The sequence below is a fragment of the Equus quagga genome, chromosome 5 (assembly GCF_021613505.1).
Source record: "Equus quagga isolate Etosha38 chromosome 5, UCLA_HA_Equagga_1.0, whole genome shotgun sequence".
Lineage (NCBI taxonomy): Eukaryota > Metazoa > Chordata > Mammalia > Perissodactyla > Equidae > Equus > Equus quagga.
The window spans coordinates 59902758-59916146 of NC_060271.1; the positions used below are offsets into that span (position 1 = coordinate 59902758).

The 13389-nt window shown below is 52.8% G+C and overlaps 1 protein-coding gene across 3 annotated transcripts in view; it reads right to left on the reverse strand.

The window, feature by feature from the left end:
- CNNM4 (cyclin and CBS domain divalent metal cation transport mediator 4) overlaps positions 1-13389 on the reverse strand; it is a 34584-nt gene that overhangs the window by 5835 nt on the left and 15360 nt on the right. For 2 of the 3 annotated variants that reach the window (XR_006888696.1, XM_046662115.1), the window contains exons 2-6: positions 4520-4663; positions 4019-4153; positions 2841-3010; positions 2469-2565; positions 882-944 (exon numbers count right to left, since the gene is read on the reverse strand). Coding sequence is in view for 2 of the 3 variants with exons in the window: in XM_046662115.1 (XP_046518071.1) it covers positions 882-944; positions 2469-2565; positions 2841-3010; positions 4019-4153; positions 4520-4663 (609 nt within the window). In the remaining variant the exon portion in view is untranslated. The remainder of the gene's footprint in view (positions 1-881; positions 945-2468; positions 2566-2840; positions 3011-4018; positions 4154-4519; positions 4664-13389) is intronic. The other variant, XM_046662117.1, reaches the window with a different exon arrangement.

The window sequence follows — 13389 nt, forward strand, 5'->3', positions numbered from 1 at the left end:
TCTCCACTACTCTCTGCTGCCTGGGTATCTGTGGGATGGGAACCCCTCGAACTGAATGAATCTGGCCAACACAGCTCCCACCAATCCTGGGACAGGGCTCAGGCGTGTGACATACCAAAGGCCAGAAACAGCATATGGCATTTGGCCTTTTCTAAATATTCTCTGATTGTAATGGCACATTTTAGTCGTAATAGAGAAAAAACAGAAATAGTAATTGAGCTCTAACTAAACATTTTATATCAATTCTCTCACAGCTCCCAACAATGCTAAGACGTGAGCACATGCATTGTTCCCATTCACATGAGGAAACCAAGACTTGGAGAGCATCTGTCAGCTCCCCAGAATCATTTAGCGAGTAACTGTGGGGACAGCATTCCAAAAGGGTACTTCTAACTGCCCAGCTGCTGCCTCCCCTTGGCAGGCAGACACCAGCAGCAACAGAAGGAAAAGCAAAGCCTGTGAAGAAAAGTGGGGAGTGTTTTAGAGAAAGCTGATGAGATGACAAGTCCTCCTGCTGAGGTTTCTGCGTGGCCCTGATCGGGGTGCTCAACAGCTGGTCTGCTTAGCCTGGCGGAAGCCACCCTCTGTCCCCGGCATATCATTAGCTTGTGTGTGTGTGCACACGTGTGTGTAGGTGTGTGTGTCTCAAGGACTGACAGACCTTTGGGGAAGCCTTCCAGGACCAAGGCAAGGCCACCCAAGACTGGACCCTAGGCCAAGCAGAGCCGGTGCAAATCAGGCTGGCCCACAAGTGGGAACAGGTGAGATGCCCCCAGGCATATGGGGAGCCCCAGTGCCTGCTGGGAGAGGTTAATGCAGCTGTGGTGTGCGGGCTCAGGCAACAGGTGGCAGTGCAAACTTCTCCAGCCGTGCCATGTTACCTGAGAGCCAGGAGAGCAGGGAGTTCCGCTTGCCAGGCGGACACCCGACCTGGGTGGAAGGCACTGGAGCAAAAGAGGAAAAGGTCAGTGATGGTGGGGTCAGAAGGCAGGACATGGAGCCACAGGAACAGGGTGGAGAAGCAGACCTGCTGGGGGCCAGGCTCCCTCAGGCAGAGAAGAGAGGGTGCTCAGGGCCAACCAACAAGCCCTGCTCAGAGAAGGGCAGGAACGGACCCAGAGCTCACATGGTGATTCTGGAGCTCCCCAGAAGTCATGTCCCCTCCCTTTCAGCCACTACAAGCGGGAACTAAGGGCCATCAAGTCAAGGGACACAGCCCAGGATTCTGAGCCAGGCCTCTGAGGCATCACTGCAGAGGAAGGCGGCCTGGGGGAAGTGTCCCAGGACTGTGTGCCTTTCTGAACATGATTTCCCCAAGCTGTGCCCAAGGCGTGCTCTCGGGAGGGGCAGAGAAGTCCTCTCCAGGCCTGAATTATCCAGACAGGGTCAGCCTGCTCCCAAACCCGGCTCTGGAGCCTTGTCTCCCCATGCCCTCCCCGAGGAACCTGCAAAGTCCTGGCTCATGCTGGTGGAGGGGCAGAGAGGACCTGCCAGTGGATGAGCTGAGCGACGTCAATACGCATAGATGCCCTGGCCCCCACCACGGGGTCCTCTTTGTCAAAGGACAGCAGCCGTCACAGCATAGCAGCTGCCTGGAGCTGCAGCAACCCCCACTGTGTGGTCCACCCCCAGCACCAAAGAGGACTTTCACTCTCTAGCCCATGGCAACCTGGGCCCCTCTCAAGGCTTGAAGGGATCACACAACTAACAGGGAGCCACTCAGGACTGGAGAAGCAGAGGGCACTGGGGTGACCAAAGTGGCCCTTCCCTGGACTTCCCATAACCTCTGTGGGAGGGTGTCCAGTCCCCTCTTTGCCCCCAAGTCCCTTTATTCCATCAGAACCAACCTTTAACCAAAAGGCAGTAGGTAAGTCCCCTGAAAAGCCAAGCCCATCTGCAACCTGCCCAGCAAACAGCCCTGGCCTGGCTCCCACCCATGGGCACTGTGGAGCCCCCACTCCCATGCCGCAATTCCCCTGTCCCAGGCCTCATGAGCAGGGCCCGCAGCCTCCCTCCACCTGCCTCCCGCTCTCAGCTCTCTTCCCACTGTCACGGCCAATGAGGCACCGTGGCCCACTTGCCTGCTGGCCCATTCCGCTGTTGTATTTGCCTCTACTTAAAACCCATTCACAGCTTCCTGCTCCCTCTCACAACCCAACACCCAACCCTCTGGGGCTCCCTGACACGCCCTTACTCCCCATGGTCTTCCTCCCCATCTCAGGACATACCCTCGGCTCCCTCCAGGCCTTTGCTCAGAAACCCCTTCCCATCACTTCCCCTCCACCCTCTGAATCGTGTCCAAGGGGGCAAGTCACTGCTCTTCCAGGCCACCTCCTCAAGGCACTTGCAGCTCTGGCCCTCACTGGCCTCCCTCTCCCCTGAGCCGCCTAGGTTATGAGCCGTCTAGACTGCCCTAGGTTCTAGGGTGCCAGTCAACGTCTCTCCCCCAGTGCGGCCCAGCGACTCACCAGAAGCGGACGAGGACAAGGCCATGGTCCCATAGTAGGAGAAGGCACCCGTCTCAAACTTCATGTTCTCCTTCCCAGCCTCCACCTCCACCTTCCCCTGAAAGAACGCAGGGTCAGGGTTACAAAGAGTGAGGGGAACACACAACTGGGGGAAAAAAAGGACAAGGCAAGAGGGAGAAGTGAGGAGCGAGTGGGACCGTGGGCCACATGAGGGACAGCTGACTCCAGAGGCCTGAAGAGCTCTGGCGCACTGCCCTGGGGGCCTCCCAGGAAGAGGATGGGCAACAGGGAGCAGAGGCTCAAGGGCAGGCTCTCAGCAGGCGAGGAGGGGAGAGTGGGCACAGGAGGAAGGGTGGGGCGCAGGCTGCTCACCTGCAGGATGAGGATGAAGTAGTCGGCTGGCTTATTTCGGGTGTATAGGTAATGGCGGACGTAATACTTGTTGTGATCGTCAAACTTGAGTTCCTGAATGACGTCTGGGTACTTGAGCAGCCGAAGCAGGATTTTCTCTGATATCAGAGACGGGCTAAACTGTGGAACCTCTGGAGGAGGAGAGAGGAGGGCTTCACATGGGGCCCGGGCCAAGCGGCGCCTGGAAGACGGCCACCGCTGCCGGAGACGGCTCCCTCACTGGCCAGGCCTTCTCTTCGGTTCCGAACCTCCCTGGACGGTTCCAAACCTCCTTGCCTCTGGGCTGGTTAGACTCTAATCTGTCCGCCCACCTGGGCTTGAACGGTGGCTCCTGCGCTAAGAGTACATGACCTTGGGCAAATTCCTTAACCTGTGCCCCAGTCTCCTCATCTGTAAAATGGGGTTAACAACTTCACAGGGTGTTGTGAGGTTAAACGGGAGAACACAGGCACAGCTCTTAGACACGGTCTTGGCAAACAGAAAGTGCCTGATGAATGTAATTACCATTACTACCATTATCAACATCGATATCCTGGCAGGAAAAATAAAGGAGAAGGAATGAGCACACCTTTAGCTAGTGAGGGCTGGGAAGGAAGTCAGATTGGGTGGGAGGGGACGGAGTAGGCAGGCGTTTTTCTAATCAATCACCCAGATCCCCAAGGGAGCTTTGAATGAGGAGTGAGAGAGATGTCACTGATCTAGAGGTGAAGTCTGTGGGACCTGGCATATGCAGGCAGGGGGAGGGGAGAGACAGAGTGGACCCAGGCTCCTTGGAGTTGGTGGGACCCGCAAGGGTTGTTGTCTGCACCTGGGCGGCCCCCAGCAGGTGGAAGGGCCTTCTCCCTCCTACTCCACAGGCCTTGTGGGTCCGGAAAGGCCGGTGCCCACTCAGGAATTCTCAGTGGTTATTTTCAAAACTAACACAGATGTTTCCTAGAAGTTTGCAATGGCAACCCATTAACAGGGAAAGCAAATCGCAGGGGCCCCCCCAGGGATGGAGGTAAGCCGCCTTGCTCTGAAGCTTCCAGAGGCAGCCATGTTTCCCTCACACCTTTCATCTGCCCAGCCTTTGTCCCCGAGGTCCAGAACTTCTCCCTCGGTATTTCAGCAACGCCTGAAGGTCCTCATCTTGCTCTTACCAGTGGCAAGGAAGCGATGAGCAGCCAGAAGGAGCTGAGGTGAAATCTTCACCTTGAGCTCGTTGTCAGCATCCTTGAAGGCTGAGAAGTCGCGTTTGTTCTTCTCAGACACCCGTTTTCGGCTTCGGTTGTCGGCTGTAAGAAAAACAATCTGGAACTGAGAACTCTGTTCCCCAAGGACTCAGGAACAGACTGGAACCCGCCAGCTCCCAGCTCTGTGGTTCCTTCTTCCAGGCAGAAGCAGCAGTGTCCGGTCAGGGCCGGGTCCCCAGGCTGACACTGAGGCCCCAAGGCCGGGAGGAAGAGACGGGGCCTCCTCTTCACTGCTCCAAGCGCTGTGCTCCCTGCTTGCCCTGGCCAGCGCGAGGCATGGAGTTCCTGGGTCTCAGAGTGCCAGGCCTCCCACATCCCTGCACTGTGGACTTTCTACTCAGGGACACCACCAGATGTCAGGTCTGAGCAAGAAACGGGGTCTGGGCCTGTGGAGAGAGTGGAACTCACTGTACATGTCTGACTCGTCCAGAATCTCTGACTTGATGATCTCCTCAATGACGTCCTCCAGGGTGACGAGGCCCAGCACCTCGTAGAAGGGGTCACCTTCGCCCTCATTGTTCACCTTCTGCACGATGGCCAGGTGGGACTTCCCTGGGGGCACAATGCAATGAGTCAGACCAAAGCAAAGGGACCGGTCATGAGTTCCTCCACCAAAATATTAATGCATTTCGGGCCATGAGTCATTGGGGTGGGGTCATGGGTGGTTTTTCCCTTTTCTGTATTTCCTGAAGTTTCTACTGCAAACAGATATTGCTTTTATGAAAAGGAAAACCAAAAGTATTTTTAGTTTAAAGCCATTTCACTATGGACTATTTGTTTAAAGAGAATGAAAATGGTAAGGTCCTGCCCGGTGCCATATATCAGGGGCTCTTGGAACTCGTGGCAGGGGAAAGACCCACACTGACACCTCATGGACAGAGGAGCCATCAGTCAGAGACAAGTGTGCCAGCAGGACATGGGGCTCCCCAGAGGACCCACACAAAACACCCCCCATGGGGACCCACCCCTCAAGGGCCATTCACACTCCTTGTCCAGCTTTCCTTGGCAAACCTCCCCTGCAGGCACCGAGGGGCTGTGATACTGCCCGAGGCAAAGGCTCTCGTTCTCAAAGCCATTAACAAACTGGCCCAGGCTATAATTAGGGCAGGCAGGTACTATAATTAGAGAGGGGCCACCCCTCAACCTAAAGCAAGAGAGAGTTAGGAGGCAGAGGGCGAGGAGGAAGGACCCTCCACAGAAGCCTTGTGGGGTGGCAGGGCTGCCCAGGCCCTCCTTCGGGGCTCCTGCCCTGCTCTCATGCCACTTGCCCCAGTGCGTGACAACAGGGAGACAGCCAAGAAAGGCTTGTCCTACGCTCTAGGTCAGAGGGAACTGTGTGCCCCACAGGCGGGGACACAGGTTTGGAGCAGCCTCAGAGAAAAGCCCCGGGAGAGCTGTGAAGGTCCAGTTGGGGTCTCCCGCACAGCTCCACCTCCACAAGCCAACGTGAGTGCTCCCTCTAAGGACTCCTCCGTGGAGGGTGTTCTGCAGGTCTCCACGGCCACAGGAAATCCCCCAACCCCGGGATGTGCTCTTCAGAACCCTGAGGGGCCTCCTATGGAGAACAGAGAGATGCCAGTTCTCATGACCAGCACCTTAAAAAATAAAGTAAGTAAAAAATATTAGAGTTCACCACATGTGATGAGGGGGGAGTACTGTTTTGTGAAACTTTTTCACACACGTGCCAGTCACTACGATACACTTATTTTCAGCTACGAGTTTTGGTCAGAAAACTTTCAGCACCTTGCTAGACGGAACCATGGCTAGACTCAATTAAGAAATTCCCAGTGTCTTCTAGAGATGAACCAACAAGAGCGAGAATCTGCCAAGGTCCTGCAGCAGGCAGCAGCCAGTCAGGGCCAGCACCCCGCGGTCAGCCCAGGGCCTCTTTGCCTGCTGGAGGCTGCCCACCCAGGAGTGCCCTTCTAAGACAGAAACGATGCTCCCAGGAGCCTGGGCAGCCAGCTAAACTATGTCATCGGACAGGAACCAGAATTGAAGCAACCTAGCTCTTAGCACCTTGCAGACCGGCACGTTCTAAGAAGCCCGGTACTGCTGCCCGGGGTTGGGGGGGACAAACAGGCCCTCACAGGTTCTGATCAGTGGGCAGGTAAATGCGTACATTTCAAGAGGCCAATGTGGCAGCACATTCTCAACAATAAGGGTCCCTAACCTTGGACTCAGAAGTCCCACTTGTAGGAATCTATCCTCAAAAGCAGGAAGGCAAAAAAGCAAAGGGGTTCCGTCAGAGCAGTCTTTTTAACAACCTCAAACCAGACTCAGCCTAAATCAAGAGCGACGGAGCAGGAGCGCTGAACTGGCGCCACTGCTGCCCCAGGGAGAAGGCACAGGGCTGGCGGACGAAATGTGGAATGAAGCCCAAGACCGGCTGTTGGTGGAAGAGCAAGCAACAGCACAGAACGCCCGGTGCAACCTGCCCGCACAGAAACGAGGGGGGCTTGAACTGCCCTGGAAATGTCTGGAAGAGGTCACAGTGGTCACCTTTGGGGGGTCTGGAGTTTGGGGGAGGGGCCCTATTATCCCCGACTCTCTACCCTTTTATATTGTTCTATTTGACAGGATGTTTTACTGCTATAATTGAGAAAGAATTAAGAGGAACAAACAAAATTAAGGGGAACAAACAAAGGGAAACTGGTGAGAGTCCGGGGTGAGCAAGGACCCTCTGTGCCTGAACTGACACAGACTGAGCCCCAGGGAAGTGCGTGCCTCTGAAGGTGGCTCAGCGAGCAGCACTTTGCCCACACCCAGAAGTCAGAGTCCTGCAGAGAAGAGACGAGGCTTCAGCAGTCTGAGAAGGTGTCCTCCCCACTGAGACCTCTCATCAACCCACGGCTCAGAACAATCCCTGAGGGGCCGGCCAAGTGGCACAGTGGTTAAGTTTGCATATTCTGCTTCCGTGGCCCGGGGTTCTCTGGTTCAGATCCTGGGTGCAGACCTACGCACTGCTTGTCAAGCCATGCTGTGGCAGGCATCCCATGTATAAAGTAGAGGAAGATGGGCACGGATGTTGGCTCAGGGCCAGTCTCCCTCAGCAAAAAGAGGAGGATTGGCAGCAGATGTTAGCTCAGGGCTAATCTTCCTCAAAAAAAAAAGAACAAATCCTGACCCTGACCAACAAGAGTCACGGGTGCGCGGGGCCTCACAGAGACAGGCTGGCGGCTTCTCTGAAGGACAGAAATATCCCTCCTGCAGATGAAATGAGCCGATTCCTTGAGCCCAATCTTGGGGCCACACTCAGCCATCCCGCCTTCTCTCCAGGCTCCTTAGTCCCCAGAATCCACTGGTGTGTGTGGGTGCCCTGTAGGGGCTGCACCTTTGAGACACCAGCCCCTTGTAGGTGTACAGACCTGGGCCCCAGCGACGGTCACCCCTGCTCTGCATGCCAAGTGCTTGGTGCACTGGCGCTGATTCTGGAGGCCAGTTAGGGCCTCACAAAAAGGTGCTAGACCGCGGGCCAGTCAGTCATCCCCTACTGGCCCCACCATGGGATCCTGGGCTGTGTCTGCCTTTTTCTAATTTGTCTGCCCAGAGGGGACATTTTTTTGTCTTAGCAGAATCTTCCCCTCCCCTAGCCAGAGAACTTCTGTTGCCAAGGCGACCTCCAATGGTGGAGTCTCATGCTCAGGCTGCAGCCTTTGACTAGGGGTCACTCTCTCCCCTCTCCTGGAAATCCTTCCTCCCCTTGGCTTCCAGGACACCGCTCTCCTGGTGTTCCTCTGAGCTCAGGGGCTGCTCCTTCTTCCTAGCCTCTTAATACTGGAGGGTCCCAGGGCTCAGTCCTTGCCTTGTGACTTTAAATACAAACTATATGTCAGGGCATCTCAAACAAATATTTGCAGCCCAGCCCTCTCCTGAGCCCTCCAGACTCATATATCCAACTGCTGGCTGACAGCTAGCTCCTCGTGGACATCTACCGCCCTGAACTTAACACCGCCAAAACCGAGCTCCTACCTTTCCCCCAGCCTTCCCCAGCGCTGTCTATCCAGGTGATGGGGCCATGGGGGAGTAAACTTTGCCTCCTCTATTTCCAAACCCTTCTACATCCAACCCTTTCAGCAGATCCTGTCAGCTCTGCCTGCAACGGACACCCAGGACCCAACCTCTTCCGGCAGCCTCCACGGCGACTGTCCTGTTCTGGGCCATGTGCACCTTCTCACCCAGATGGCTGGAATAGCCTCTCACCATCTCGCTGCTTCATCTGGACCCCGAGCCTACTCTTAACGCAGCACAAGGGGGACCCTCTTGTGACAAACGAAGTCAGGTCACCTCACACCTCACCCAAATCCCTCCAGTGGCTCCTGACTTACTCCAAGTAAAAGCCACATTCCTCAGAGTGGCGGGGGTCCCAAAGCCCTTCACGCTGACCCCCTTGCCCCGGCTCCTACTCCTCTCTCTCTCTCATATGCTCCAGTCAGCCACACAGCCGCCTTGCTGCTCCTCAGACACCTGAGGCTGCTCCCTCTACCTGGCCTGATCCTCCCCCACATACCTGCACAGCTGGCCCCCACCTTTAGGTCTTTGTTCAGATGTCACCCTCTCCCTGAGGCGTACCCTGAGGGCCTCAGTGAAAACTAAGCCCCTCCTCCAGCACCCCAACCTCAGTCTTTAGTTTATCACCTAAAATAAACAATATAATATGCTTACTCATCATGTTTCTCGTTTATGGCCCGTCTTCTCCCACTAGACTGCGAGCTCCGTTACAGCAGAGCCTTTATTCAGTCTGTGTTCCCAAAACTCAGGTCAGTGAGGGGCACACGGTAAGTGTTCAATGAATATTTGTGGAATGACTGACTCAGTTCACATGGATGATCCTCGGGAGAAACGTAACCAAGAGGGGTGGGGGAAAGGGATGGAGACTAGGGAAAGAATTATTTTGAATTTTAGTAATTAAGAAGTTTTGTAATTCAGAAATTACTGGTAAGAGATTTACCGTTTAAAATAAGAGCATCAACTTAGGACTTATATTTATGATTCTCATTATAGGAAATTTAAATCTAACATAGCACTTTATTTTAACGAGTTACCTCATTTTATTATTAGTGTCCATTTAACTGAATAATTGGATTTTAGGGGTGGTTGGGCTGAGAAATGAAACATAAAATTTAAATAATACATCTACCCCAAAAGCTGAGAATCCTACATTTTTCAAAGCAGCTCCCTTATTCAAAGAAAAAAGACTGAGGAAATATAGCAAAATGTTCACATTTGGCTGATCCACATGAAATTCAAATATTTTGACGAACAAAAATAACAATTTCATATGATTTAACCTAACGCTATAGGGGATTCAAGATGGTTTGTTTTCTTTTTTATACTTTTGTTTTCTTTCTTATAGTTTTATGAATAGAAACTCCAAAATTTCCATTATCAATAGTATTAATTTTATAATCAGAAAGAAACGCATACATTAAAGTAACTTCTAAAAAACTGGCACCTGCTGCCCCTGGAACTCGCTCAGGCTTCCTGAGACTTCCAACTCAAGCACTGCTAGAAAGGGGCAGCCTGGCTGTGGGAAAGGAGGCGCCTTGAAGCTGCCGCCTGAGGTCTCCTCTCGGCCACACCTGGCTGCAAGCTTGCCCACTCCGCCCGTCCTCGGCCTTTGTCCAGCCAGGTGGGCCAGTCTCCTCCCAGGTCAGAGAACTGCATGCGAGGCCTCTAGAAACCCCAGAGGACTCGACAGACGCAGACAGCAAGCCGGGGCCTCTCTCACTGCCCTCTTCCACCTGGAACAGGGGCCAAGGAGTGAAAGGACCCCGAACCTGCCTGAGTCCCTTGACAGTCCCCCCATCACCTCTTCCTCCTTCCCCTGGCTCAGCCCTGGGGGCCCCTCGGCACCTACTGCCCCCGCCCCCACCCGTTCTTCCCTTCCTCGCACTTGCTCGGCTGCCACGCCTACTTGTTCCTTGGCTGAATGGCATCCATCTCCCCAGGGATGGGGCTGCACCTCCGCCAGGCCTGCACCATGACCTCACTCCTCTCCACGCCGCCCTCTCCCCTCCCACCCACGCCCGGAGTGCAGCACACGCTCCAAACTCTTTGCTGGCTACACACTGGCCGGTCTCTAGGGCCCCAGCAAGCCCGCTCCTCCGCCTTCCGCAATGCCGATTTTAGCAAACTGCTGTGTCCTCCTCCCTCCATAAAAAACTTTATAATCTCTCAAAGACCATAAGAAAAACACACTAGTAGGTGCTGGGTTTCAAAGTCCACAGGGCCCTGAGAGAGCCCTACTCACCAGCTCCGGCTGCCTTTTCTCATGGGGAAGATCCAGGGGCCCCAGATCAGACATGGGAGTCCCACCACCCTCGAGGGTGTCCTCGGCATCTTCCTCGCTGACCTCCTGACATCCCAGGTTCCCAGGATTGGCCCTGAGCTCTCAGGCCCTCCTACGGGGAGAGGCGCTGGCCAAGCTGCTGGAAGACACAGCCATAGGCCACAGGTCTGCATGTGCAGACCACAAGGCACCCTGATTTCCTGGGACTCCCCCTTCCTTTCTTCCCTCCACCCAGGCCGTGGGCAGGATTAAGCTGCTATTAATAGTGCTGACCTCGACCAGCAGGAGGAGCAGGGCCCATCCCAGCAGCCAAGCAAGAAGATGGGCTGGAGTAGGAGAGGAACCAGAGGGGCAGGCAGCAGGAGCCAAACCCCTGGCACAACCTCCCACTGTCGGCGGCGCTCAGCTCCACGCGGGTGGCAGAGTTACACACAGAAAGAAGACTGTCAGGCATCCACAGCAGAGAGGGCCAGGGAGGAAGCTGGTCAAGCAAGAAGAAACTTGAAAGAACACTGAGGAGGTCCTTAATTCTAATATAAATTAGAATATATTATAAGACCAAAGGGACTAAAACAGTGCAGTCCTGGAGAGAACAATGGAATTTTTTCTTCAAGATTCGGCAGTACGTGTCAAAAGTAAAACGTGCAAGACTGCACTCAGCCATGTCTTCCACTTCCGGTAAAGACCTTAATACAAAGGAAATACCCAGGCCAGCGTGAAGGTGTGCCCAGGAGGGCACATCCAATGGGGTTTATGACACAGTATTGCAGCCACTAAAAAGCCTGATGCAGACATGGATTTATCTAGAGATGGCGGTTTACCGTTTGTACAGAGCAAAAAGGTACAAAACAGGACAGTAAAAGCACTACTAGTTTCTTTCACTTTTGCTTACTGCATTTTAAAATCAACATGTCTCACTTTTTTAATTTCACATTTATAATCAGAAAAGATAAGAATGACATCTCATTTTGAGAGGAAGAGAAAAGCAATATAGTTCCTTGCTGGCAAGAGAAGAAAACACACCAAAAATACTCATATTTTGGGTGGTGGGATAATTCTTAATCATTTCCCACTTTTCTAAGAGTTTCTGCAATAAATATATTACTTTTATTTTTACTTTTTAATTAAAAATACAACATACAGCCCTCTGCACCTTGTGCTTTGCACCCAGCGATGTCACTGAAGCAGAGCACCTTTCTCTTCCCCTGGAGGGGCCACTGCTGAACGCCAGGACGGACTGACCCTCTCCCTTCTGCTTATGAACACAAGACTGTCTCCAGTTTTTTCTACTGCAAACAACGCTGCAGTGAAAATCCCTGTAGAAAATCCCTGTGTGTCCATCATTTGACCCTCGTGAGATTACGATACATTTACAGCTGTGGGGTCACTAGGTCAAAGGGTTTGCGCATCGGCAAATGGGACAGAAACTTCCAAACTGCCTTCCCTTGTAGGGCTCCCTCCCAGTTTACACTCTCACCAGCAGAAATTATATTCAGTGGTTCCCGATCCCTTCCTCAATGCCTAGCACGAGGTTAAATATACAGCAGGTGCTCAGTAAGTAAGCTACCAGTGAAAATACTACATTATAGCTGGTTATGTTTTTAAAGGGAAAGAAATGAAAATGGAAGGCGAGGAGAGGAGAAAAACAGAGTAAAGCAGAAAAAAAGAGAGAAAGTGACAGAAGGACAGCTGCACAGAAGAGAGAAATGGAAATGCAGGCATTGTGGCCCACTTGCCAAAGTCCACAGGTGAAGGGATTTCTAGAGACTTGCCCAGCCATCCTGAGCAAGACAGCAACACAGCCAGACAGCGCATGCATGCCTGGAAGAGAGCCACAGCCCATCTGGGACCTGTTAGCAGGGTCTCCAGAGGGAGTACTCATCCCAGACTCCGTTTACGTTTATTTTTAATCCAAAATAAATAAGCAACTTCAGCGTTTGTTTATCCAGACTGACAGCAGGCTGGACCAGGTCTGTGTGCCGGCCGGTCACTGCAGGAAGGGGCTCCCGCACTGGCCCGCTGCAGACGGCGTCTGCTCAGTTACACGGGTTTGCAGATGATGTTGAGCACTTTTAACCAAATATACGCTCACGAAATGCACAGTCGCTTAACAGGGGCCCTGCAAGGAATTCGCAAAGTGAAGAGAACACGAATAAAGCAAGCAAGGCGCCCACACAGGCCAGAGGGGTCCCTCACCGCCCCGCCCCCCTCTGTCAATCAGCAGGGGCAAAAGTCACTAACAGTGGAGTCAGGGCTGGGTGGGTGGCCAAAATAACGCAAAATTGTTAAGAAAACTATTTGAAACAGACTTACAGCCACTGTTAGTAATAAGGAATCTCACCATAAGGGTATTTTGTGCCTTGAGAAAGCACATAACGTATAAGCCAGAGACAATGTGAAATGGTAACCGTTAACAAGACATTTAAAACAATGGTTACTTCATCTTTACTTCTTTAAAAACTTTTTGTTTTATAATGGGCACCGGGGGCTGCCCCACATGCATCTCCTTCTTACCGAAGCCTCTTCACAGGAGGAAACCGAGGCCCAGAGAAGTCCTGTCCAGGATGCACTGTGAGGGGGTGAGCAAGTGGGATTCAGAAATGGGACTTCTCCAATAGCCCTCTTCTTTTAACCCAAGCACCCCAGGGTGAAGCTGTTGACAGGAGACCCTACAACTCCTCTCTCACCCTGGGGACGGTCTTCATGCCTTTGATTTTTCACTTAGCCCGCAGTCTCTAATGTTTTAACCTTTTATTACGGAAAATATCAAGCATACAAAAGTACAGGAAATAATATAATTACACCCTCAGGGCCCTTCACCTAAGAAACAATTAACTCCTCTGGCCAATCTTGTTTCCTCTTTCCTCCCACCCACTCCACTGGCTTATTTTGAAGCAAATCCCAGATTTTATCTGTAAACATCTGTAAATTTTACAAGTATTTCAGTAAGTACTTCTAAAACGTATGGGCTCTTTTTTAAAAAAAA